Source organism: Scophthalmus maximus, chromosome 3 (genome assembly GCF_022379125.1).
Source record: "Scophthalmus maximus strain ysfricsl-2021 chromosome 3, ASM2237912v1, whole genome shotgun sequence".
Taxonomy (NCBI): domain Eukaryota; kingdom Metazoa; phylum Chordata; class Actinopteri; order Pleuronectiformes; family Scophthalmidae; genus Scophthalmus; species Scophthalmus maximus.
In genome coordinates, this window is record NC_061517.1 from 11,535,040 (window position 1) to 11,562,480 (window position 27,441).

The 27,441-nt window shown below is 44.1% G+C and overlaps 1 protein-coding gene and 2 long non-coding RNA genes across 4 annotated transcripts in view; 2 read left to right on the forward strand and 1 right to left on the reverse strand.

The window, feature by feature from the left end:
* The window catches only part of LOC118316703 (protein Wnt-2b), a 14,797-nt gene extending 2,431 nt beyond the window's left edge, over positions 1 to 12,366 (forward strand). Inside the window, exons 2-6 of one of the 2 annotated variants that reach the window (XM_035644794.2) lie at positions 1,671 to 2,384; positions 4,690 to 4,910; positions 7,820 to 8,097; positions 8,815 to 9,079; positions 11,024 to 12,366. In XM_035644794.2, the coding sequence (XP_035500687.1) occupies positions 2,197 to 2,384; positions 4,690 to 4,910; positions 7,820 to 8,097; positions 8,815 to 9,079; positions 11,024 to 11,253 (1,182 nt within the window). In that variant the 5' untranslated portion in view covers positions 1,671 to 2,196 and the 3' untranslated portion in view covers positions 11,254 to 12,366. The remainder of the gene's footprint in view (positions 1 to 1,670; positions 2,385 to 4,689; positions 4,911 to 7,819; positions 8,098 to 8,814; positions 9,080 to 11,023) is intronic. The other variant, XM_035644796.2, reaches the window with a different exon arrangement.
* The window catches only part of LOC118316724, a 43,343-nt gene extending 18,930 nt beyond the window's left edge, over positions 1 to 24,413 (reverse strand). Inside the window, exons 1-3 of the long non-coding RNA XR_004795247.2 lie at positions 24,296 to 24,413; positions 20,422 to 20,677; positions 9,461 to 9,667 (exon numbers count right to left, since the gene is read on the reverse strand). This is a non-coding gene — a long non-coding RNA (uncharacterized LOC118316724). The remainder of the gene's footprint in view (positions 1 to 9,460; positions 9,668 to 20,421; positions 20,678 to 24,295) is intronic.
* On the forward strand, positions 23,789 to 26,187 carry LOC124849880. Its single transcript, XR_007030473.1, has 3 exons — positions 23,789 to 24,065; positions 25,360 to 25,503; positions 26,068 to 26,187. It is a non-coding gene; the product is annotated as an uncharacterized LOC124849880 (long non-coding RNA).
* The last annotated feature ends 1,254 nt before the right edge of the window (positions 26,188 to 27,441 follow it).

The following is a 27,441-nucleotide window of genomic DNA, read 5'->3' on the forward strand; positions in this document are numbered from 1 at the left end:
ATGTCTCTAAAAGGAGCTTAGCTTTAACGGCCGCTTTGGCATAAACACTAGAGCTGTTTTCTCAGGCTTTCGATGAAATAACAGCTTGCGACAGCTATCGCTAATTCTAATAGTTTCAATTCCGACAGGGATTTTCCTGATTTGTTTACTCGTTTGTTAGTGTTACTGGGTCAGCTGAATCAACTGTGGTATTTTCAAAACCAATATCACAAACTCCCTGAAGGAGGACGGAGTGTATGCTGGCAAAAAAAAAAAAAATCTGATGGAGAGGTGTCTGCAAATGAGTCAAAAAGTATTTGTTTTTTGAGATCCTCAAAAATGTCATCTGTCAGGAGCCGTTCAAGGACAAACATACGCTTTAACTTTTGATGACAAATGTTATAGCACAGTGCCGAGCCTCGCAACGACCTAAATACACACAAAAACGCATGGGAACAAAGGTAAGGATGGTCACTCTCCAGGGATAACATACAGTGTGTGTGTGTGTGTGTGTGTGTGTGTGTTTGCATGCTTTTTTCCAGCGCTGTCTCAGCACTCTGTCTCTTACACATGTGGTTCATATTTAAGCCATAGTGCTGTTCCACGGGACGTTTTGGCTCTGTTCGCCCAGTCCCACATTCCCTGCTTTTTCCCCCTCCGACTTTCACTTCTGCTAAGCTTTAGATGCATGACGGCAGACATAAATACTTAAATAAGTATCTTTCATGGTAATTACTTAGATTATGTCAGAGGTTGACTTGCTTGACTTAATGTATCTCTTCATCACAGACTGCATCCTAGTGTGCCAGATTTAGCCAAAAGGGATAAAAAAATAATAAAACATCCTCATTCCTTTTGCAGGTTGATGTAACACAAGGTCTATATTACGCATTAAACATTTAACAGGTGTGTGTGAGGTGGTGCAATCAAATGGAATCCTGAAAATGTGCTAGTTAATGAACATTAGTATTAATTGACAATAATGATAATAGATTTAGATAAAAATATCCCAGAATATCTCCTCTTCTATAAACTATAATTCACAGTATATCAGTAACTACTGCTATTACCATGCACATTCAGATGCAGCTGTCTCTTATTATCAAGTTCTACATATGCATGTTTGCATTTCGGTGCATTTGACATTTGGGGAAAAAAAAAGGATAAGAAAGGATTTTTGTGAAATATGAAAAAATCAAACACATTTTCCCCTCTGATTTAATTATCCAGTTCCTAAAATAAAGTCGATGTCAATAATTCCAATAATTTCTGTCTATGAACTCACTTTAAGGAGCGTCCCCTCATCATCAGCCCCCATCCCATGCAGCACCAACAGGCTCGCCTCTCCATCCATCCATCCCTCTTTCATATCTCCTTCCTAGTCAAACCCTGTAACCTCTACATCTGCCCAACGGGCGAGAGGAGCCATCAGCGGCGAGCCCTCCCTCCCTCCCTCCCTCATCTCTCTCTCTCTCTCCCTCCCTCCCTCCCTCATCTCTCTCTCTCTCTCTCTCCCTCCCTCCCTCCCTCATCTCTCTCTCTCTCTCTCCCTCCCTCCCTCCCTCCCTCATCTCTCTCTCTCTCTCCCTCCCTCCCTCCCTCATCTCTCTCTCTCTCTCTCTCTCCCTCCCTCCCTCCCTCATCTCTCTCTCTCTCTCCCTCCCTCCCTCATCTCTCTCTCTCTCTCGCAGCTCTGACTCTATCCACTGATAAAGGAGAGATCCGGTGCGAGCATCCGACCCAGCGCAGAGTCACGCAGACGACAGCACCGCCGCATCTGTACCAACCTCTGGCTGCAGCTTACAATCAGACCTCTTTCTCTCTCTCTCTCTCTCTTCTCTTTTTCTTTTCGTCCTGCCGCCGAACTGAGCACGGACCAGCGGACAAGTGTGCCTGTGGTCGAGCTGACCGGGGGCAGTGAAACAGGTAAAACAGAGCTCCTGTCGGCAGCCAGAAGCGCTCCCCCGAGTCTGGTGCGCACATGGCCCCGAGAGCGCGACGGTCCCTCCGCTGACAGCCGCGCGTCATGGAGCCACACGCTGGATGACGAGGCCTTCTCTCTGAATGGGCGGAAGACAGAACATCGCATCAAACCTTTTTCTTCTGATTTGAGACTTTCTCTGGAAACTTTTTTTTTGAGGGGGTGGGTCGGTTGCAAAAGCAAACAAGCAAACAAACAAACAAACAAACAAAAAGGAGCCCGAGGAGCGCAGAGCCATGCTGGGTTCCAACAGGATTCTGAGCCTCCGCGCAACGCGCAGTCGGAGCTGCGGTGGCGCGCCGGGGGCGCGGCTCCCGCCCCGGTCTCCCTCCCGGTGCCGGACCCCCGGTGCCGGCTCGAGGATTTACTGCGCGTGTCTGCTGCTGCTGCTGCTGGTCACTCCTCGGGTGGACTCTTCGTGGTGGTGAGTCTGCGTCCATCACGCCCGCGGGCCCGCCGGCGAGATGTAGAGGAGCGGAATGTGGGGGTTCTTTTTCTTTTGGAACAGAAGCGATTCAAGTGAACGCGCTCGAAGAAAGTCGGGCGATGGTTCCGATAATAGACAGAATTACGCTATAGACGCGAACTGTAAGCGGGAAAAAATGACGACGCGAACGTCCATCACTGATCTTAATCATCCACGGAGCTGCGGCAGTTGTCTGGCCTCGAGTCTCTCGTCGGAAACTTCAAGGACTCAAACTGCCAACGAATTTTAACTTATGAGCGCTGTTTTTAATAAGCATTTTCCAAAAAACGCACAAGCAAAGACGCCTTCCAATTAATTCGGAGCAACGATTTTCCGACAGTTCAGACGCACAAGGCCATGATGAGGATTGTGGTTTGGATCAGAGCATTTTAAACTTGATTGTTATTCAAGTGCCTTTTTTTCGTTTTCTCCAGTGGAACAGTCCAATTTGAACTCCTTTAAAGAAGGCAATTTGTCATGAATATGTGATTTTTATTTTATTTATTTCTGCCTTGTAATTTTTTATGGGGTAATGACTGCTCTGAACAACTGTAAATGTCTTTTATTGTCATCGTTAAATTTAATTCTGGGACTAATTGCTCCTGGGGAAAAAAAAAAAGGGTGAAGAAACAAGATGCAGGGCAGAAAATATGACAAATTATTAGGAGTTTGTGAATATACGCCTCTTTAGGATTTTGTTTCCAAAAAAAAAACCGCACGTCAGTTTGTTGGCCTGCCACGTTGAGCAATAATAATGCAGCGATAAATGTAATTTATGTTGGCGCTGTTGGCTAAACGCGTGTTCAGCTCAGCTGGAGCCTGCATTAGACAAGGCAGAGCAGTCATTAATTCACCAGGTACCACACACACACACATACACACACACACAGAAATGACTTCACCAAAATACCCCAAAACCAGCCATCTACAGCATAGGTGAGGGGGGGGGAGACATTAGTTCATGCGTAAAATCATACGTGAAAATGTCCATGTGTGTGAGTGTGTTTATAGGAGAGGTGTCTGTGTGTGGGCGGGTATGGGGGGTGATGGAATGCCTAATAGTTTGTGTAGATTAAAAGCAGTTATGGTGAGCGGTGGGAAGAGTGTGCGTCGAAAGGCTTTGGCTGGCGCATTATTGGCTTTGAGGGGAATTTAGCGGCGTTTAACTGTTTATCACGTTTCTGCGGGCGTACAGTACAAGTGATGATGTGGACAGATCCCGAGCTTTAACGCTTGTCCCAGCCACTTGAGAAAAGTTTTTAAAAAAAGGCCTGTATTATTTCATATAAATATATATTTCTAATGTATAATTTGATAGTTGTGATAAATGAAATAATGACAACCCACGGACTTCAGTTATTTGCCTCCTACTTCCTCTGATCCACTGTTCGCGGGCCTTTTACAGCATGTTATTTCAGACCCGTGGATAATGATTTACTATCCTATAAAAGTCCTCCTGACGTTCAGAAAGAGAGACAGAGAGAGAGAAAATTAAGTGTGAATTGCTGCTCTGCCTTTCCTTTGATGGGCACTCTGTTCTTATTCCTCCTCTCTAATCCCACTCTGGGGAGTAGAGAGCCTCCGGTCTCAATCCTCTCGCCCGGCCCCATAAAACACGACCACACAGCTACAAGCTCCCCTGACCCCCGCTCGCTGACCCGCCGAAGCCGTGCAGCCACATACGTAGAGCCGTGTCACGATTAGGTTCGGAGTTCAATGCGGTGCGAGCTCGATGCAGCATTCATATCGATATGTAAACTGTAAATGTCTGTTTTACTAGGACACGGAGAGAGATTGGAAGAGGCACACGGCGGAGCTGTGAGTAAGATGAGAGCGATCAGGCCGAGGACAGGGAAGGAGCAGAGCGAGTAAATGGGGTCTTGGTTTGACAGGGTTATTGGAGACCTCGGGACTTCTCGCTCTGATTTGTGACAACGTGATTTCGACGATCCTGTTGGGGAACATTTTAACCCACATACACATACAGGTCTTGCGGGGAGAGGTTAAGTGCTTATTTATTTGGAGAGCAGAGTAAATGGCTTCCACTCCCCTCCTGCTCGCAAAACCTTAAACTGTTAAGTGTAGTGAACTCTGACTCATGAAGGACTGCAGCTCTCCGTCATGCCGCTCACCTTCCTTTGAGTTGTGCGTCCACATGTGTGTAAGCTCATCCATTACGATATGCTAGCAATCTAGTCCAGTCAAATTCATAACGCTCACATATAACCCACGTTAACATGTTTTTTTTTTCCTGCATCTTCAGGTACATCGGTGCGCTGGGGGCCCGCGTCATCTGCGACAACATCCCGGGTTTGGTGAACAAGCAGCGGCAACTCTGCCAGCGCCACCCAGACATCATGCAGGCCATCGGCGAGGGCACCAAGGAGTGGATCAGGGAATGCCAGCACCAGTTCAGGCACCATCGCTGGAACTGCAGCACGCTGGACCGCGACCACACTGTGTTTGGACGCGTCCTGCTACGGAGTAAGTCCACGCGTGTGTCTTCCTCTAAGATCGCAGTTTGTGTTTGCCAGCATATGGGTACCGAGCCCCAATCTGCCGCGCCCTCACTCCTCACTCTCACCCCTCTTCGCTCTGTCCTCCTCTCTCCTTTGCTATGGTCTTTCTGTGATCTCTCTTCCTCGTGCCGGTGCTCCGTGTTTATAGTCACTAATGGACTGTTGTAATGCCTTATGCCTCGTCAATAAACACACAGGCTTTGAGACCTGGGCTTGTCGTCACTTTGTTTTTCCACTCCTGCCAGACCTCTCCGCTTCGTAACAGATGCATGTTAACATTCATATGTTCCCGGTCTTCGGAGCTACGGCGAATGCATAATTCCTCCTCATGAAGGGTGTCAAAGTCACATATCTGAATCATGAACATTTAATAAATAACACAAGACGGGCTCTTCGGGAAGAAAGAAAACAACTCTTCGGAGCCAAGCTACATTGGCGTCTTGAAGTGAGCTGGTAATCAAGCGTGAAAGATTAAATGATAAATGAATAGACCCATAAGTCAGTGCGACACATATGCAAGGCATTTCCACTGTAATTCACTGTAGCATAGCTAGGTGCATCTTGCAAAAAATGACTCCACTCCACTCTCTGACTCCACTGACACTCCTCGGCTATTTATTGTCCCTCTACCCAGCCTTCCTAAGCATGTGTGGGGGGTAATGATGCATGGAAAATGAGTAGCAGATATGGAGATACAGGCTGTGTGTGGTGGTGGTGGTGGTGGTGGAGAGGAATAAACAGTAATGTAGATGTAAATATTTAGAGAAATATTCGCACTGTCAGGCAAACAGCGCACGTTTGAATGATGACCAGCAATGCCCTCCTCTGTCCTCCCCCACATGGACCCCTCAGCACCCACTGCCCCATTCTCCTCACCCCACAGATGAGACGGGACATTCCAGTGGAGGTTGGACCACCATAACTCTTCTGGCACAGGACTGGCTCAGATAGTTCTGAAGAGTGAGCGTGTAGTTTCTGATGTAAACGTACAAGTGCTCCGCGTCACAATCGGCGATATGCCAGAATAGCTTTGCAATGTTATGTTGAAGGGCTGGTGCTTGAGTATTCCGATTTCAAGAAACGTTATCCTTCTACTCCACATTTCAGAAGGAAATCTTGCTTCACTTATCTAGGTATTGAGTTACTTTCTGGGCTGTTGCAGTGTTTGCTCCAACAATGCCACAGTATTTAAATACTTAATATCTGTAGCTGTTATCAGACATGCACTGAAGTCTGGACATTTTCCTCAACTCGTTCAGAGAGGCTCTGTGTGAAAAGAAAATGTCTGCGAATGTTGCACAGTAGATATTGTGACAGCATAACTAGAAACACAGACTGTTCAATATACCTCAAATTCAATATGCATTCTTTTTTACATCTGTGATCTAAGCTGATAAAACACAAGAGGCTGACTGTGTGGTGAAAGCAGTGTCTTCAGTCGTCCATCCATGTCTGTGGAGGTTTGAAGCAAGGATGCGTTCGACCGCAGATTGCAGTTGCACGTATGGAAGCACAGGTCTCTGTAGACAGTTGTATTTAGTGCAATACAAGCTGATCTGTTACGTCATATGGGAGATGGATGACTGAAAAGCATGGCTGAAAGGCATTCTGTGTGGACAAGGGTTTAGAGGCCTTAGAAACCTTGGAGACGGCAAAATGAATTCCAAGCCGCGATATGACAGGGAGGCTCAAAATAAATGACATGCTGCCAATTTTTGATGTTCTCAAAGAGCTAATAGCTCCAAATAGGGTGGTGCTACCCAGAGGATGTGGGGACTTAATTAATGCTCTCTTAAAAATTAGACAGCAATCTGCCCATTACAGACTGAGATTCTGTGTATGAAGAATTGACATTTTAGACAAAAAGTTCATCATCTAGGGATCATGAATGTGTAGTGCATTTCATGGCAATTAATTGTTTTTTCGTGATTAGATTTACATGTTTATTGTGGCAAAAGAAATGTTTGGAAAGGTTGTATGGTCACCACAAACATCTGGTTTCATCCTCTGGGGACCATGAATTTCCACAGCAAATTTCAAAGAAATTAAGCCATTACTTTTTTTCGAGATAACTTGTAAAAGTATTGATTCCAGATGGTCGATCGGGGAGCCAGGGGTTGACCAGAACCATTAGGGGCCTTTAAATCTTTACCAAAGTCCATGGCTGATCGTTGTTTGAATACCTTGCGCTAGATGGAAGTGTTTGACAGACCACCTCACTGACATGGTCCATATGAGCATCATCATCTTCTTTGACTTTGATTACAGAGGCACCAAGTGAAAACTAATTATGTCTGTAAGGTTGACCTCATGACTTTAGATGGACAAGTTCTCATGCCTCTCGCTGCCATGTTGCTTTTTTGGCTGTTCACTCCCACAAGAAGCAACTGTGACCAAACACTATGTCTAATTGTCTATGTATCTTTGGCCACAGAATAGATGAGTCATATTCAAAGGAACTGAAGAGACCAAGAAAGAACAGATGAGCACTGCAATGGTAGATAATGCTGTCATGACATCACCCTGGCGCTGATTAATGGGGTATCACTGTGTCTGTCTTTAAACAATTTATGTGAGCAGAGGAGAGCCCCGCAGCTAGAATTATTTCCATGATAATATTTAAACAGAGCTGTCCTATGAGCCTACTCATACACATCAGGCCTGATACATCCCCGTCAGCTGCACCTTCACGTCCTGATGGCTCACACCCAGGCCTGGTCATGGCATTATACTGTATCTGTGTATGCATGTTAACATGTGAACAGCAAAGCTCTAAGACTAACAGTCTCAGAGGATCCTAATATATTGCATGATATATTTAACTTCTGTTTCGTTTGTTTTTTTTTTCTCCTGCTTTCTCTGTCTCTTTCTCAGGCAGCCGTGAGGCAGCATTCGTCTACGCCATCTCCTCGGCAGGAGTGGTGTATGCGCTGACTCGCGCATGCAGCCAGGGAGAACTGAAGACATGTAACTGTGACCCACACAAGCGTGGACGGGCGGGTGACGAGCGGGGAGAATTTGACTGGGGTGGCTGCAGCGACAATATCAACTATGGCATAAAGTTCGCCAAAGCCTTCATTGACGCCAAAGAGAGGACCGTCCGAGACGCACGGGCACTCATGAACCTACACAACAACCGCTGCGGCAGAACAGTAAGTGGGAATGCAGCAGCAACAATTATTTATAAAATAAATGAAATATTTCAAACCTCTAGGGGGATAACTAGCTATGCACATTTCTTTTGTTTTATTTGCCCAACCTTTGAAATATCTGAATCTTGGACCCAATTTTCAGCTCAGCTGGTATTAATACGCGTCCTTATGATATCGATGCCAACAAATCTCTAGAGAAATTAAGGTGACATATAAACTTGTTGAGTGAAAGTTTTTTGTCTGAGCTGAAACTGTATAGACGTCATATTCACACCAAAGTGTATACAGGGTTTGAGTTTATCTGCTGCCATCCGCATGGAATGAAGCTGAATGGAATATAATTTGATGGGAATATTTTTATTCAAAGCTCCTTTACCTCGTTCCAGAAATAGTGTAATTCACAAACTTCATTGTCAGTATAGGGGCTAATTCATTGGTGAGAGTAGTTTGTATAAAAACTGCTCACAGAGATCTGTGGATTACCTGTATGGAATTGATATCATTTTTTACAAGGCTATGAGCATCCCAAACTAAAATCCACCACAATCCACTACAATTCACTCTAATTGTATTAGAGTGAAAGCAGATAAATAAAAGGTGGACATCTTAAAACCAAATAAATAAAACAAATAAAACCCCAAACTATCGGCGCGACTAGATCGCACTGGAGATACAGAAAGTGAAAAAAAATCTTTTTTGTGTGGTTTATGTTTCAAGGCAGTGAAGCGATTCATGAAGCTGGAGTGCAAATGTCACGGAGTGAGCGGCTCTTGCACGCTGCGGACCTGTTGGATGGCCATGTCAGACTTCAGGAAGACTGGTGACTTCCTGAGGAGGAAATACAACGGGGCCATTGAGGTGACGATGAATCAGGATGGGACGGGTTTTGCCGTAGCCAATAAAGCCTTCAGGAAGGCAACCAAAAATGACCTGGTCTACTTTGAGAACTCACCGGATTACTGCTTGCAAGACAAATCAGCAGGTAAGACAGCACAGAGTGAGAAGGGGAGGAAGAGGTGGGAAGAAGAAGGTAGACTGGACAGGCAGTTTCTCAGGGATGTTGATGGATTGCCCCGACTGTGTTATGTGTATGTTCATGCATGACTAGTGTGTTTGTGTGTGAATGTCAGTGTGTGTGTGTGTGTGTGTGTGTGTGTATGTGTGTGTAATGGTAGCCAGATAACACAGCAGGCCTCCCGTGTGATGTCTGTGGAAGCTAATATCCTCGTACCCTGGGGACATGGTCGTTCTGTGACCACCTGACCTCTGTGGGTTTCTGTCAGCACAACCACACAAATATACATACACACATATACACAGCCCCATATACACAACCCCATTGTCAGAGGATGTGTTGACCAACCTTTACATGATGCACCTAATCAGTTATGATGTTGCCCCCGATCGGCTGGTAGACGGGTGAAAAGGCGAACTCGACATCAACACCTCAATCATTCACCTCTGTCCACTTCTCCCTCTTCCATTGTCTCCCTCAACCTTCGTGCCACCGTCCATCCTCCCCCTCTTTCTCACCTTCCCAGTGGAATCCACAGCCTAGGGACAGGAGCAGCTAATTTAAAAAGAAAAAGAAAGAAAAAAAGTCACTTCTTTCTGTCTGTCACAGCCTCTCTCACTCTGTGTCTGTCTGAACTAAGCGTAGCTGGAGGGCAGAGTGGGCCTCAGAGTGTGAGAGCCTGTCTGTCTGTCACGCTCCACTGTCCATTTAACCCTAACACACACACACACACACACACACACACACACACACACACACACACACACACACACACACACACACACACACACACACACACACACACACACACACACACACACACACACACACACACACACACACGGCACACGGCACACTCACACGCACGCACAGGCTTCAAAGGAAGCAGTGGCTTGGGAAAGGCAGTGTAACTATAGGCCACTCTACCAACACTGCATAGTTGTGTGTGTGGGTCTGTTGTTCTACGGGCAGCTTGTTGTGATAGGTAGCCGTTCAAACGGCGAGCTTCTCACACCAAACACCAGGGCTAATCTCTGTGGGGATGACATTCACATAAGACACAGACAATATGCCACTGCATTAGGTAATAGCCAGACTGCACAACACAACGATGCAAACGTCTGGGCTCTCTATTCAGAAGTCAGAAAAACCTCACTGGGAACCAGTGACGGACAAAAGTCCCACTCTGGAACATAAAGTTGCTGGTTCACTCCATTTATCAAGACAGAGATGGCAAATGAGTAATGCTGTTGTATTTAGTATTTCTGTTTTCATCTGGCTTTAACAAACACTGTCACAGACTGTCATGGGTTACTGCTGCATTCACGTCATATCTTTCACACTGACATTCTGTGAAGCCAAGGTGAACAAAAAAAGCAAGAAATCAAAAGGAGAACAAACTGCTTGCAACATGGCTGCAAAATTACCATCACTGCCAGTGACATCTGAATAAAATCCAATATTAGCAAAAATTCAATTCAGCTAATTTAAAAGAGTCTATACAGTTTGGTTGTATCTGGTTAAATTTGTTGTGCAAATTTAAAATATTTATCTTTTCTTGGTGTAATGACTGAACACTGCCAAGTCAGTATGAGAGGCATTCCGCCAACATTGCCATCAGGGAACAAATAAATGTCACCAGTCACATGGCGGCTGATGAAAATGCATGGGGAAGCTTTTTTTCTCGAATAATCTTTTGGTCCATATCAAAATAATAATGGAAAAAGGTCCATCAGAAATTATTTGTTTTTTACTATATTAATCAATGAAGTAATCATTTTAGCTCTACTGTACTTAGGACTCTCCACAGAAATGATTGACAGTAAGCTTTTTTTCAGTAGAAGTGATGCATAAAAGACCAGTTAACTTTTAGATGTCATCATTATCTAACTCTTTTCTAACTCTGTGCAGGTTCCCTGGGCACAGCTGGGCGGGTCTGCAATAAGACATCTCGCGGCACGGATGGCTGCGAGGTCATGTGCTGCGGACGGGGCTACGACACCACACGGGTCAAGCAAATCACCAAGTGCGAGTGCAAATTCAAATGGTGCTGCGCTGTGGAGTGTAAGGACTGCGAGGAGGCCGTGGACATACACACCTGCAAGGCCCCCAAACGAGCCGAATGGTTGGACCAGACCTGAGGGACACGCCCCCTCATGCAACCCACCACCCCCCGACCCCTTATGCGGCTCCACCCCTTTCCCCTTTGCAGGACATCCTGTGGAACATGGCATTCTGGGAAAGTTTGTCAGAAGAAAGTGCTCTGCGTCTCCGCCCTCCCCTGTCCCCATCCCGGTTCATCATTGCATGGCTTTTCTACTTGTCTCTGTGAAAGCACTAGAATTCAGTACCCATCAATATGAATTGATACCCATTATCCCTGTTTGTGAATGGCCCTGTGACTGAACTGCTGGGATGCGACGATGAAACGATGAAACAGTGAAACCAGCGAACACTTTGGGGTTTGGGTGGATTTGGCTTTTATCAAAGATTCAGTCCAGATGGCCTTTTTTCTAGTGTGAGGTTCCGAGTTAAAAAATGTTTGCTGCTTTCACGATGCTTTAAAATGACAACCTTTTTTTTACATTAACTGAGCCTTCAAACATATCCAGTATTATTACAAAAACATCATATACTCACATACTTTTCTTTATTTTTCTGGGGAAATACACACTATTATTTACCCAAAGGAATACTTGGTTGGACTTGGGGAAATAGCTTGACAAGTGCACTTTGAGAAGTGGACATCTAAGTGTTAAGTTTGGCTCTGTGTAGTCAAACAGAAGTCCAGAAAGAGGACCAGAGGACATGGAGATGAACACCAGATGAATAAATGGACGGATGCATTATTGGAACTTTGAATGCAACTGTAAAAAAAAAAAAAAAAACAACAACCAAAAAACAGAAGGAAAGAAATCTGTTTAAAAGTGATTTATTTAAATTGTAAAGTGTTGTTTCATTTCTCATCTGCGGATGAGACTGCACTACATTGGCTGACATGAGGAGAGAGAAGAGCACTCCCATTATTGTGATTATACAGCGTACTTTAGTTTTCAGTTTGTTCGATGACAAACCGCCGCCAAGAAGAAGAAGGCGAAGAAGAAGGAGAAAGCCTGGACGGTCCTTCAGTCACACATAACCACAACATCAGACAGATTTCTCTTCTCTGCTCTCCAGCTTGCTTGTATAACATTGTGTATATTGCCTTATCTAAACAGATGTTCATATGAAATATATGGTGCATTAGTATGACACTGGAATCTTTGTTTTTTGTTCGGAAAGACAGACAAACATGGAGTTTGAAGGCAAGAAAGGGCCAGGATAGTGCCGACAGAGCAGGACTAATTGGTGCGACAGACCCGGATAGTGAGCAAGTTCTGTTGTGCTTCTGTCATAACCTGCCGTGTTATTCTCATCACACAGACACACGCACACGCACACACGCACACAATCATATCTCCTCACCAGCATAGTGAGTTAAGGGCACTGGGGCAGCAATAACACAATCTATGTGCGTAACAAAGGCTGATTCTGTGTGGATTGGGGCGGGGTGTGTTATATCAGTCAAAGGGGAGTGAAGTGTTTGATTAAAGGCCCAACCTAAACCCCAACCCCTGCTGGCCTCACCCCACCCCTCGCTATGTGGAATTCCAGGTGGGTCCCAGGCTAATGACTAGATGGCTGTAATTACCCAGGGCTGTTGATAGCTGGTGATTGGACATGGTCGTGCCACAGAGGACCTAGTGTGAGCTCCTGCTGGGACCACATTTAATCAAAGGCTTCTTGGCCGGCTTATCAAAGGGAATACTTTCCAGCAATCTTCTCTGCCTCTGCCCCCTCCGCTTCCCAGACTCCTGGTCCAGTTCCGTCTCTAGCTATATGAGAGCCCCGAGACTGAGCTGATGACAAAAATTCCAAAGGAGAATGCACAACAAAATTAAATTAACACAAAATCAAAACTGCACGATGACTAAATGATACGGAATCTTCTCATGTACAATTATTGTTTTATAGCACTGGCTGCTTTCAGACATGCACCGGGGTCCGGCCTTTTTTTCTGAACTTTTTGCGCGAAAACGCAAATGTCCAGAAATGTTGCTCCAGACATTTTCTTGAACTTTTTCTGCCTGCCCCCTAGTAATATATTTCTGGAAACTGTCAGAGGGAGCCCATGTGAGAATACAGCAGGGACATCTCGGGAAGATTCACAGTGAGTGAGGGGGCACCTGAATGTTCTTGAAATTTTTTGTCGACGAGTCTGTTTCGGACAATTTCCTGCTGCGTTCTTCATGTGTGAACGAAAACTTAAACCTTAAAGCTTAACTGTTTTCAGACATGAACTCTGGAAGATGTCCGGACCCAGCTTTCCAGACATTTTCCGGAGTTCATGTCTGAAAACAGCTGAACTAGGTTCTAACATCATCTCTCCTAGTCCAGGCCTGTAGCCACTGTTCAGCCCCTCATGATTGCTTTTTCAGTCCGCCACAAAAAGAGTCCTCAACATCCTGGGGATTGGTCTTTTAATAGCCATGGGAGGCCCATATCGTTAGATAAGATATGCTTTATTGTCCCTAGGGGTAATATCATCATGCCGTTCCACTCATTGAGACTATTCTAGTGTGAGTCTGTGTCCTACTGTTGATGCCAGGCTGACAGCATTCCTGTTGCAGAGTATCACTGGCAAACCTCTGGGTTTCACAGCTGGCAGGCGGCAATGTGGGCAAGGAAGTGGAGGGGGAGACGGCAGTATCGAAAAGAAAAGAAAAGTAACGTGAGCTCGGAAAATATCAATCACATTTCACAGTCCAACTTATTGACTCCTCTATAACCTACTGTACTCACATTTTTTCTTACAGTTTTCCTAAATTTCCAGCAACGTCTTGCCCTTTTTCAGTTTACAGAAATTAACTTTGTGGGTTAACCTATCTTCACAAATAGAAACAAGGGTCAAAAACTATCAAAATAAGACTCAAACTTTGTTAAACCAGAATCATCCTTTTATTCCACGAAGTCAAGTTCTGTGACCGAGACCAAACCAAATCACAGGTACAAGTACAAAAACATTTTCTGTTCAAAAGTAAAGGCTGCTCATTTGTATGCAGGCTCTGTTCAAACTGGTACAACGACACGCACAATGCTGCAGTATCTTTAGACTATAAGCATGCACGCGCACACAGACACATTTTTTTATACTTGTTATAGATTCTCTCTCTCTCTCTCTCTCTCTCTCTCTGTGTGTGTGTGTCTCTCACCCTGTGTTTCGTATTGACGGTTGTGTAGATTTATCAACCTTATGTCCGGCAGGCTGTAATGCACGTCTGTCCAAGCTCTGGTTGCTGAGTGACAACAACCCTTAGAATAGGAACAAACTCCACAACCGTCTAGTTGTAAAATCCAGCTACTGAGAGACTGAAAAAAAAAGGAGGTGTGAGACAGTGAGAAGGAAGACAGCGAGTCTAATGGATGGATGAAGGGGAGAGAGAAATGTATAGTGTTACTTGGAAACCTGGTGGGCATGTTTATCAGCAGATCTTAATCTGAGCAGAAAGAACTGCGTTCCCCCCACAATTCATCATCATTACTCGTCCCACCTGCCACATCTCTCCGACTGCCGTCACCCGCCTACCCCCCCATCTACCTCCTGCTCAATGCCTCTGATCCAAGGTCCCGAGACCCCACCCACAATTCTCCAGTAACATTCACCTTGAGGTGGTCTGGGTTTCAGCCATGCGATTTGTTTCGCACACATATTCACATGTGCGTACCTGCAGGCTAAGATAGGACCCCCTCAGTACCCCCTGAGCTCACCTATCACCTGTCTGGTAAGACACTCAGTGTGTTAGCGAGCTTTTCTACTCTGTCACTCACTGTTCGTAACCAGAGAGCGCATGCAAACATACAAGTTTGTGTGTGTATGCGTGTGGTGGGATGAGTTTAGACCTCAGGGCCAAGAGAAACCCCGGTCATTTTTTTGGCAGGGGAGTCTGGCGAGGTTAGGGGTCGTAAAGGTTAAGGTGTATCAACAGAGAGCCTTCAGCACTATGAACGACCACCATCGATCTTTCTCTTGTTGACACCTCCTAAACATTAATAACTCGCCCATGTGTCTAAGTTCTTGTCTAGCTCGCCAGCAAAGCGATAAACTCAGAAGAGCACCTGCTCTGCTCGATTAAAACCTGGCCTATAGCGTAGCTGCTGACAGTGTCAACTCTTCCATTCGTCTTCCGCTCCCTTTACTCTGCCTCTGCCTGATGGGGTTTCAGCCACTAGGTATTAGGTGGCACAGTTTTGCAAGGGAACAGGTTTTGACTGGGTAGCTGAGAGAGCAGTGGGAGGTGCAGATTTATTAGGGGAGCTCAGACTAATATTTATGTGACCTGCCAGGACCCAAGAGGTGGAGAGACACAGTGAGAGAGAGTGAAAGTACTGGTATGAATTGCAGCGTCTTGAGGGAGAGAAGAAGATTAGGACACAAAAATCTGCCAAAAACCTAAAAAATGTCCCGCCCCTCACCACCATCCCTCCATCCCTCTAGATGCCCTCCTCTGCTCTGTCATTTCGTATGATGGTTCGCAGCAACATATTTTGACAATAAACATACTATAATCCCCATAATATCACCACGACATCAGCTCAGCTTGGTGGAGCACTATTTCACCGTTACGTGTAAAACATTTCCGGTGCTACAATTACTCCAAGTAGTGACACATACAACCGCTTGCAGGTCGACCTCAATGAATTTTTTCCGCGAGTCGAAGTGCCACGTGATCCGACACGGCTCCAATTTGTTGTCCATAATTTATCCGTGATATTACTCGCTTACTGTGTGAGGCCAGGGGACCAGCTCAGCGCCGGCTGACTGAAAGTTCAGCAGACTTCGACACACAGACAGCCAGCGTGAGGGCTAAAGGACAAAGGGTGTTGGTGCTGGGCCTTAGTCGGAAATTCAGAGTCGGTGAATTCTTCACCGTACAAGGTGTGGGCTGCAATGTGACGAGGTTTGTATATGAGTGTGACAGTGTGAGTGTGTTTATCTCCCTCCCTGTGTGGGAATTTACAGACACACCTCGCAAGGCACAAACAACAGTGACCTGGAAAAATAGTCTAAATTCCACCAACATACCAGGGAATTTAGGGGTTTGGGCTGACAATACACACTGACACACACACACACACACAGACACACACACACATGGACAACGAGAGAAAGAGGTGTGGGAAACAGGAGAGATACAGGGTCAGGGTCAAACTGTGTAGGCCTCACAGACATAGATACCAGTGAGTGATACCAGCTGACACACACTGATGCTAACACTAACAGTGATACCATGGCTACCTGAGTGACATTGATAGATAGCGCTGAGCCATCCAAGCGTGCTGCACACACAATCAAACCAAAACTCAGATCATCCCTAATCAGGATTGTACTCTCTTTGTCCTCAAATTTCTGCAAAAAAATATTCCTACGTCAGTGAACCAGACGCAATTTTAAAGAGTCTAAACATGAGGCCATAACCTCCGGGGTGAAATGGGTGAAAGGGGAAAGCACCTAGTGTCTACCTGTACTCAGACATGTTCACAACTTTGTGTTTATTGTTGCTTTGAGTGGAGTCGATGTGTTTACCGCACCGCTGGAGCCAACGTCCCACTCCCAGCCTCCTCACCTTTAAAAAACACAAACCGCGACAGATACTGCCCTAAACTCACGCCACACAAACAAACATCCTCCATGTGGAATGTCGGAGACTCTAAAATGTTCAATTCTATTCTCATCTTACTGGAATTAACATGCATGTTCTTGGTGGCACTTAATAATAGAAAAATACAGTAGAAAATACAGGGGATCACTCTGTCTTCACAATCAGTCTGCTGTCACCTGCAGCCCAGTGCAGCGGTAACAAGCATCCACTCTTCCCCTGACTGGGAATCACCTTCGACCAGAGGCACTTGATCGAGAACAAGGACACAGTACAGTAGCCTCAGTCGCTCAGTAAACAGTGGTAAACAGAGCAGCCACTCGGCATGAAATGGAGGAATACCGCTCACAAAACATTTACACAGAGCTGCCAAGGGAACAATATCATTTCAGTTTTCCAAAAAAGTGCTGGCGTAACAAAAACAACAGCGGGAAACTCATCAGTCCCTCTCATGTGGACAGCATGACTTGTTTATGGTTCGGCCTCCCACTATGTGTAAGGAGATAATTCAATCAAGTGTAATAGAGCTTTCACACAGGCTTAATACTACGCTACAACGCTGCAGGACCCAAATCTGGAGACTGACCTCATGTATCGAGTATTTTATTCTATTCCAAGTCAATAAATGAGATGCTTCACTGACAGTGCAAATATCTGGACTTTGTTATCATAAATGTGATCCTTCATTAGGAAATCTTAGGGTAAATTTCACCCAGCTACTAAATGCATATGACAAATATCAAATTTGATATTTTTCTATATATTAAAGTTATTTATTACATTTTAAATGAAATCCTTATGAATGCAATGTAACCTGCTGTAAAAACCCCTTCAAATGGATAAATAAACCATAATGTTCTCAGCAAAAAGAATAATAGTCATATGTAAAACAATAATGCAGTACAAACCATCTGCGATATACAGACCAAATACAGGCGAGAAAAGAAATCCCTCGGGCATCGGTGTCTCAATGCCTGGAGGCATTGTGTAATTATCCCCACTGTCCGCCATAAAAGCTAGAACACACAACACCTTGTTTTGGCAACATCATGCCGTGTCCACGTCCTCCTACTGACAGTGTTTTGATTCAGCGCAGACTGGAGAACTGCTCCTCTCGTGCAGAGAGTGTGGGAGCAGGCAGCAACTTCACTGCACTAGGTGTTAGAGTATAGATCGCACATGGCTCGCTCAAAGGATATGCACACACATGTGCTTGAGCATGCAAACACCAAATGGTGTAATAAAAACATAAATTGCTCATATTTGTTGCATGGTCTCGCCAAAACTTCTTGTGCAAAGAAAAGCATGTGTATAGTTTGACCCAGCAAACACACAAACTCCTACTGTAAACTAGCTCATAAAATGCCATTTGAATGCTCTTCATGATAGCCGACTTAATGGAAAGGAACAGAAGACTGGAGGCAAAGGTGGGAATGATATAAGACGCATGGAAGATCGTTTTCATCCATTATTTAAAGGCATATTTGTACATGTGTGCATGAGTGTGCTGCAGGATTCTATTCTCCAGTCACGGTGCAACAACGATACCCACATCTTCACTCTTGGCTTGGAGCTCCGTCTCTATCAAGTGTTTGAACGTAGATAGTTTAGGGAACAGTAAACATCAGTCCAATGTGTTTATCCGACTCTCGAGCGCACACCAACAGCTGTTTACCTCACGGAGACCGAAGCCGCGTACAACAACAACATCAGCAAGAGCAACATGGAATCTGATGGAGTAACATGCTGCAAGGGTAGGTGATGATGAAGGGGAGAGGGGGGGCTTGTGTCTTGGACTGGTCAAGGGGATCTGAAAATATGGCCACCCTGCACGTAAATATCCTGCTGCCGCAAAGTACTCTCTAACCCTAGAGTTTACACTGAGCAAGGGAGGAGTGAGGGAGAGAGAGAGAGAGAAAGCTGTTTAGGCTTCAAAACTGTCCTACTCGTGGTAAACAAGTCAATAAACATGACTCCACTTCACAACAATACACCATCCCTGACAAAAACACAAACAGCTATACACGCAGGAAAAGCTGCAGAAACAATTAACTCTCACAAATATACTATCTAAGGATACTTTACATACAAAACATGCAGACACTAAATGTCATCACCAGAACTGTCCGTCACAGTTTAAAATGATAAATCTTGGTTTTGTAGCTCTTCCCCCCTTGAACAAGAGAGACTGTTTTGTGGACAAATTTCTACAACATGTATGTAATACGAATGAGAGATCTGTTGCAGGGATTATACTTTACATTGAAAAATATAAGTGAGAACAGCGACACGTGAGGTCCTCGCCCAAACACAAATAAATTAAATGCTGCAATTTGCCCATTTGGTTCTCATACAGAGACATCAAGACGCATCACTAAATGTGGTCTGACGCACTTTGTATGCTACACTGGATGGCTCTAGCATTAAGTATTTAGGTTTGCACATCTTCACTGTCAACACTGTTTGTGTGTCTAAGCCAAGTGTTTGTGTATCAAAATTCTCTGGAATACAACATGAATTCTTACTTTATGCATCCTTGTTCCACGTGATTTTTTTCCCTAAGTTTGAGTTTACGGGAAAAACACTTCATTAGCTCTCTTCCAGGAAGTCACGTGAGAAGATCAATACCACTCTTGTATGGCAAATTTGAAGCGCCCACGAGCAGCCTGTTACCTTAGCTTAGCTTAAAGACTGAAAACAGAGGGGAACAGTTAGCCTGGGTCTGTACAAAGGTAACAAAATATGCCTACCAGCACCTCTAAAGATAATTATCACATTTTATTATTTTTGTTTACACCATAGAAAAACCAAAGTCTTAAATCAACATGGTTTTCATTTTTGGCTGGGTGCAGCACCTTCGTGGAGTCTTCGCTTGTTGCATGGCAACCTCACTGTGACACCAAATTTCCCATACATTTGGTTTCTGCACAGATTAAACAAACAAGTTTAAAAAGCATGTGGTGAGTTATTTAATCTGGTTTGTTTAATATGTTGCACTACTTTTAGTTTATAGTATACAATCCCTTTGATTGATCTCCTGTTTTTATTTTCAATGATTTTACTAATTTTTAGTTTTAATGTTTGTGAATAGTAGTGTGTAGCACTGTGGGGCTGGACTATCGGACATGAATGACACAAATAGCATTTTGTTGGTGATCACTGTATTTAACGCTTTGGGTGCATGAAAACCGCTTTATAAATCAAATATATTATTATTATTATTATTAGTGATTTACACTAAGTGAATCTCTGTTGTGTAAATATTTCATTTCAGTTAGTAGTTGGCATAGCATTGGTCTTTAATAACTGCACACTGCAGCTGAACAACAGGTATGGACCAAATTAACGGGATAATATACAAGACAAAAAAACTGCAAGAATAACTATACTGGTCTAAATATGTCTGTAAAATTATGTTTCAAAAACTCAAGATATGTGCCTCACTTTCTTGATCGAATGTTTTCACAATCAACTCATAAGTAGCAGGATCTTAAGCAATGGCATCGATGTTTCTGTGGACATCATCACCATCAACTCTCCAGTCCTCACAAACTCACACTCACACACACACACACACACACACACACACACACACACACACAAGCTCCTTACCGTGAGCTTCATGCAGCACTCTGCCAACTGTAAGGAGGGTGGTGTGGTTGAGTTGGGGGCTGAGTGTGGGACTGAGCCCAGAGGAGAGAGGCCTCTCTGGTGTGAGGAGGGCAGGATGAGTGTGGCGCTCAGCCCTGTCTGGATCCAGGAGAGAGTGAGATGTGAGACGGTGTGGTAGGAGATAAGTCCACTTCAGTAGACTCATTGGGACACTTCAGTGCAGGCTCAGCTCTCACCCTGAGCACTGTCTGTCTGCCTGGCATAACAGAGAGGGACAAGGAAACAGAGGCTTTTTAATAAAAGGAAGTTGGATCAGGATTATTTAATTTGATTACAACTACGCTGACAAACTTAAGTTCGTTTTTTACTGTCACGTTTGGCCTGGGTGGCACCAAATACACAGTATGGTGGCATCTGACGTAGATACTGCTGAGGAGGCTGGATCATCAATGTATGTGTCTGCGAGCATGTACGTGTGTGTGTGTTCGCGCGCACACAGGCTGCACAGTGACAGAGACAGATTGGGTGTCTGAGAGGGACAGATAGCCTTAAAGCCAACCTCCACTCACTCATTGAGTGAGATAAAGAGCAACATTCACACACAGACACACACTCCTCCACTGGCATCCGACCAATCGCGCTGCGAAACAGCTCAACCCTTAACACGGACAAATAGGTGCGGATAAGGGTTGCGTTGGGTCCAGCTAGAAACTGCAGATTCATCACAAATTTCAAACAAACAGATTAGAGGAAGACTGTTGCGGTATTCAAATGGACTTATAGGATTTGTCCATGTATACACTCTGCCGCGCTGTGCGAGACGCAGGAGGGTGTGTGAATACGAGTTTGTAAGGGTGCCAAAGCAGTGACAGGCCATTCTTCTGCGGGCAGGTTTTTTCAACGAGCTCTTATCTTTCTTCTGCTCTCTCCTCATCCATTTTCTCGTTTCTTCCTCTTGCTCTTTGGTTACATTTCCTTCACAAATATTCTTGCTAAATCCCGCCTTTTTGACAGAGAGGCCGTGTTTAATAGGTCAGACCCTTTAACCAGATACACAGAACATCAGCAGATGAATGGACACAGTTGAGGCGAGCTCCTTTGACAAAGCGGTGTTATGTTTTTGGTGTGTGTGTGTGTGTGTGTGTGTGTGTGTGTGTGTGGGAGGGAGGGGGATTCCTGTGTTTCCGGCTGACCTCAGTGGCCCGGGCTGCCTGTCTATTAGAGCAGGGGCTATTAGACCATCAGAAAGTGGGAGCATCCCCTCTCGCCATGGTGATAAGATCAAGGCATTCCGACGGCCAGAGCGGTCATTACCCTGCTCTCTAGCCCATAATGTCCCTCCATTAAAACACCCTGTTGCCATGGAAATGCAGCTGTAGCTGTTTAAGTCATTTCTTGGCCCTGCTGTCTCTCTGGGTCACTGACACACACATGCACACACAGGCACAGAAACAATCCAACTCTGCTGTCTGGGTAAGATTCTGGCTCATGTGGGGTCATGGTCACTGGGACAGCATGATGATCGCTGAGTCACTGTCTGCTTAGATAGGACAGATGGTACAGTAAGACAATCGGGATGGGCTGAGTCATCACGCAGTGTGACAGAATTCAGATTCAAACACAAACATGGACAGGCAGACGGATAGAAGGCTGACATAAACACACGAACAGACACATGTGCAGCACTAACAACTGATCAGGATAAACAAACACTTCTGGTTGTTCTGAAGATTTTGGGTCAAACAAACACGACCCCCCTCCGGCCATCTGATCCTCAATTTGGCCAATTCCAGACTCTCTTCAGAGTCATCTGTAGACACCTCCTACGCTCAGATACACACACATACAGACACACAAACATGCGCAGGCACAAACACAGACAATTAAGACATCTTGAAATCTAGCAACTGAAATATGGGCTAAAACTATCAAATGTAGGGCTGCAACATGTTTATGATTATTGTTTGATTAATTGAATAATCAGTAGATTTTTTTGTTTGGTTTTGTTAATTGTATGAAATATCAATTAGTTGTGAAACTAATGCCCCTGACAACTTCACAGGGCCAAAGATGATGTCTTCGGATGACTTGTTGCATTCTACCTACAGTTCAAAACGACATTTTTTTACTGTTAATTTTCACAACTCGGTGATGATGTCACTCATTTTGTTACTTTCTGTAAAACAATTAGATCAGTATCTGTTAATCTCTTTATAAATAGGAAAAACTTGACAAATATGATAAATGTATCACAGCAAAGCAAATTTGAATGTCTACATAAATATCACAGTGCTTCCATAAAAACTGTGCTACGGTTATTCTGAGCACAGAGCATTTGCAGACTCACTGTTTGTGCAAGAGACCCAATTAAATCAAAACATATTTGATGACAGCAAAATGATACGGATAGAACAGTCCATATTGTACATTTAGTTAAAATTGTAAATCTACGAACATTTATGAGAAATATGCAAATGACAGCATGGACACAGTCATCGGTGTCTGCAAACAGACTGAGCAAAAGTAAGTCTTGGTGTCCCCCTAGTGGCAAGAGTTCAAATGTAGAAAAATAATAATAAATTTTAAAAAACTGAAACATGGGTCAAACACAAGCCAGTTGTTACAGTCATTAACCACCATTATAGCTCTCCCTGCTCAAGACAAAGTGTTCGCTCTTTGTCATGTCTGTGGTCCCTGAGACTCATCAGAAAAGAAAAGACCTTCAGCTCAAATAAAACAAACAAACAAAGTTACAAAAAAACGATGACTGCTTGATTTTCTCCACATACTCAAGTTTGGCCTCGGTTTCTTAGATAATATCATTTTCCGTTTTATCTAAGGCAGTGCCAGATTGACACAGTTTTTCATAATGCCTTTCACCAGTACGCTGTGCTTGACACATTTCTATTTTCTGGAGATCAAAATCAGAATCAGACATACTTTATTGACATATGAGGCAAATTTTGGTAAAGATGGATATGCATAGACATTTTAAAATGTACTTTATTTATAAGAGTCCTTTAGTGCTATCAGTCAAGTAGTCTTCAATACTACTTTAGTAATATTGATGAGTACATTAGTACCCTTATGCAGCAGCATGCCGCCTGTCAGCGTTGCAAATGATTACTGAAGAAAATAATCGATCAATCAATCTATAATGAAGAGTCAGTTAGTTAGTTGCTTTAGGGGCATGATTTAGGCTGCACTGGGCTATAATTTTAAAATTGTACTAATACTTTAACTTATAAATTACACAAAAGTATTTTCCACCTCTGTGTCTTCGCATGAATATTAACTGTGGCGGATAATTTCGGGAACTAGCCTGGGCCTCACTTCCGCGCATGCGCACTAACCATTTGGGCCGCAACGCAAACTAATTTGCGCAAACTAATTTGCGCAAACTTCCCGTGTAATGACGAATACAGTTTCTCTAGTGATTTGAGTGTCTCCTCACCAAACAAACCGCTCACCACGAGCCGCGAAAGCAAAGCAGCCACGAACAGCAACGCTAATCGGAGAAAAGCTTCCGTGAGGAAGAGCAGAGAAAAAACACTGCGTCGAGACCGACCACAACCCACAGTAGGCGCGTCACTGACACTACGTTGACGCTGCGGTTGCTGGGATACAATCATCGATGTCAATGTGTATGTTAAAATCAACATTTCAACTTTAAATGACTTCCCCTCGCGGCTCACCCCCGCGTTGTCCGCCCACAAAGTAGCTGACTGTGAATGTGTTTGTTAAATGTTACCACCTACTGGCACAGTTGAGATAGCATCAATAGCTAGCCAGTGTGCTAAACCTTGTTAGCTCAGCAGCTATTTGTCCATTAGCAACTTTTGACTGAATAACACGCGTGCCGCGTTGGACTCACCGCGACACCCGGGTACGCTGTGTGTTCGCGCAGTTTCTTGAAATTGAAGCCAGTCTCTTACTCCTGCTGCGTCTCTGCCAAGTACCAACGCGGATATGTTGAAGCTAGCTAACCAGCGCTTTCACCGCCACCTAGCGGCGACAGCACGTAGAAGCACTTCTACAGCACGTAGCAGGCTAACGACTTTGTAAATACTTGTGAATTGATAATAATAATAATAATAATAATAATAAATTAAATTCATAGAGCACTTTTCATTGCTAAGAGCAATCTCAGTGATACAACACTGTAACTGGTAAGTATCACTGTGTTCCTGTCAACTGTGCCTATAATGATTCATATTATGTTAATCAGGGTTCTATTGAAAGTGCCAAAGTTTGAGGTACTAGAAGTAAAGTGCCTATAAGCACTCCAGCATGATGCCATGTTAAATCCATTAACTTAATTTGGAGTAAAAGGGGGAAAAAAGAGAGTTGGATCAAACCAGTGTTTGTGGTGTGTGTGACCATCCTTTACTTTTAAAACAGCACTACTTTTCCTCAGTCCACTTCATTCATTACAAATATACCATTACAAATACTATGGCTATCTGTAATTCCATAGCTCTTTAGCATTGAATTAGACTGGACGTTATAAAATTTGAAGAAATGAGGAAAGAGTGTATGGCTGTTACCTATATAAATGTTATTTTTGTTATTTCTAGTGGGGTTTGTACTGACAGCAAGGTCAGGTGGTCGTTACTAGACACACTGTCTCAGGAGGAGTGAGTGCTTGTTGCTTTGCAGTAATTCATTTTTGAGCTCCAACTTGTTCTAAAAATCTAGGTGTTACGATGGAAAGAATTTACATCGCATTAAACGGAAAGCTATGAAAAAGCAAGAACCTTGTCGTGAATGATGAAATGCTAATGCCAGCTCACAGGACACTGGATTTTTCTATAATAATAATTCTATGATTTTACCCTAACTCTTTGATACTTACGTATTCAACCAGGCCCAGGGTACTCCTACTTTAGATAGTGGGTTTATGATCCTTTCTGGGGCTTTTTTTCTCTGTTCCATCAGGACCAGATGAGCTCACTTCACCAGTGCAGTCTGACCAGCAGACAGGACCACAGAAACATCTGATGAGGAAGCACAGACGGCTCAGCAGGCCTGTCAAAAAGCTGAAGTCCGTTTGAAAGTGGCAACGTTATTTCAGCATTACAGGTAAGAAAGACTAATACTGTCCTTGCTGTAAGCTCAGGCAGATTTAAAGGTATCAAAGCACCTTTACTGCTGATTATCATGACATTAAAACATTCTATGATTTATGTGTGCAAATCAATTTATGTGTACCCCCTTCTCTAACTGTCTCTGTCTTTCTATCCCTCCCTCTCCTCCTCCTCTTTCTCTCTGTCTCCCCCCATTTATCTGTCTCTTTCTCTCCCTCCTTCTCTCTCTCTGTCTCCTTCTCTCCCTCCCTTTCAGTCTCTTTCTATCCCTCCCTCTCCTCCTTCTCTCTCTCTGTCTCTTCCCCCCTCATCTATCTGTCTCTTTCTCTCCCTTCCTCTCCTCCTCCTCTCTCTCTGTCTCTTTCTCTCCCTCCCTCTCCTCCTCCTCTCTCTCTGTCTCTTTCTCTCCCTCCCTCTCCTCCTCCTCTCTCTCCATCTCTTTCTCTCTCTCCCATCGCCTCTCTCTGTCTCATTCTCTCCCTTCCCTCCTCTGTCTCTCTTCCTCCCTTCTGTTCCATGACATTTTTATCTTGTCCATCTCTCCCGTTGATTTTCACAGCCAAGCTGCCCCCCAAAAGGTGTAAAGTCAGTTCACGTCCTGCTGTTACTTTTCTTATCATGTCAGAACATCAGCCTGTCCAGGTTTGAGAAAGTTGTTGCAGTGCCTGGCCAATCTTAGTCTTGACACTTTTATGGTGAGGAGCTCATCCTTCAGACTCGGACAATGCCTGGAAAGTTTTACTCACCCAGCTTTTATCTCCCCGAGGAATTGAGTGCCACACTAAACTCTTACAATCATGAGTGTAAATCTTTTCATTCTATTTTAACATTCCATTTGTCTATGTGGCATATAAGTTAACCACAACACACATAGTTAATTAATGTTGAGGTACAAAGTTTATCATAGAGTGTAAAAGTATTTTCTCCACAACATGTTCCCGTGTATGTCTGACTCTCAATGTTTTTTCCCCTTTTGCACTTCGACCTGATTTACGTTCTGAACCCTAAAGTAAAGAAAACCACAAAAAAACCTACCTAGCCCCTCGCTCTGCGCCACTTGTCAGGATGCAGCTGGAGCCTTGACCAAAAAAATAAAGAAATAAATAAGGCACTGTGCCACACAGGGCACATGTATTACACACAGTGGTGTAGTGGTGCATGAAGAAGAGGTGTTTCGCAATAAACCATATCATTCCTCCTCCCAAATCAAACTCATGCAAATCCATATGCTAATCACAATATTAAGAAGTGCTCGTTCGTGTCTATCCATTTCCCTTTACGCATATGTTTTGTCCCCTATCAGAGTAGAACAGGGAAAGTTATGTATGAATCATTAATTATCAGGTGTAAATCATATATAAACATGAATTGATTTGACCTAATCATACATTTTCATGATATATCCTAAATACACATTCTGATCATCCAGCTTATTTACTTTTGGTCCAGGTGGTTTTCCACGCCCCTGGACCTCCCTTCTTACATTGTGATTGGTTTGACATTCCACTATTACCCCTTGAACTTCAGACATATCCCTATGTCTGAAGTTCTAAAAAGCCTATAGACGCCACGCCCAGCCCCCTCCCTCCTTGGGGCGTGGTGTGACATGGGCAACACTTACAGCTCGTGATTTATTTCAAAGTGCTCAACACGGGTTACATATAGGCCTGTACAGCTGCCACATGCTGACATACAACTGTCCTCTGTTCGACTGCACATAGGACATGTAGAAACTTCTCAAGTGTACACAACATTCCAGATTTCATACACGACACAGGGTATACTCTCATACAGTTCGTTTTAAATGTGTATGTTCTAACGTTGCCAAACTAATGTTTTTAAGGCAAAGGTGAACAGTTAAAATCCGCTGATACGCTGACTCATCCTACTCAAACATTTGAGTTTCGTTTCCTGTCTGTCATGACAGAGAGAC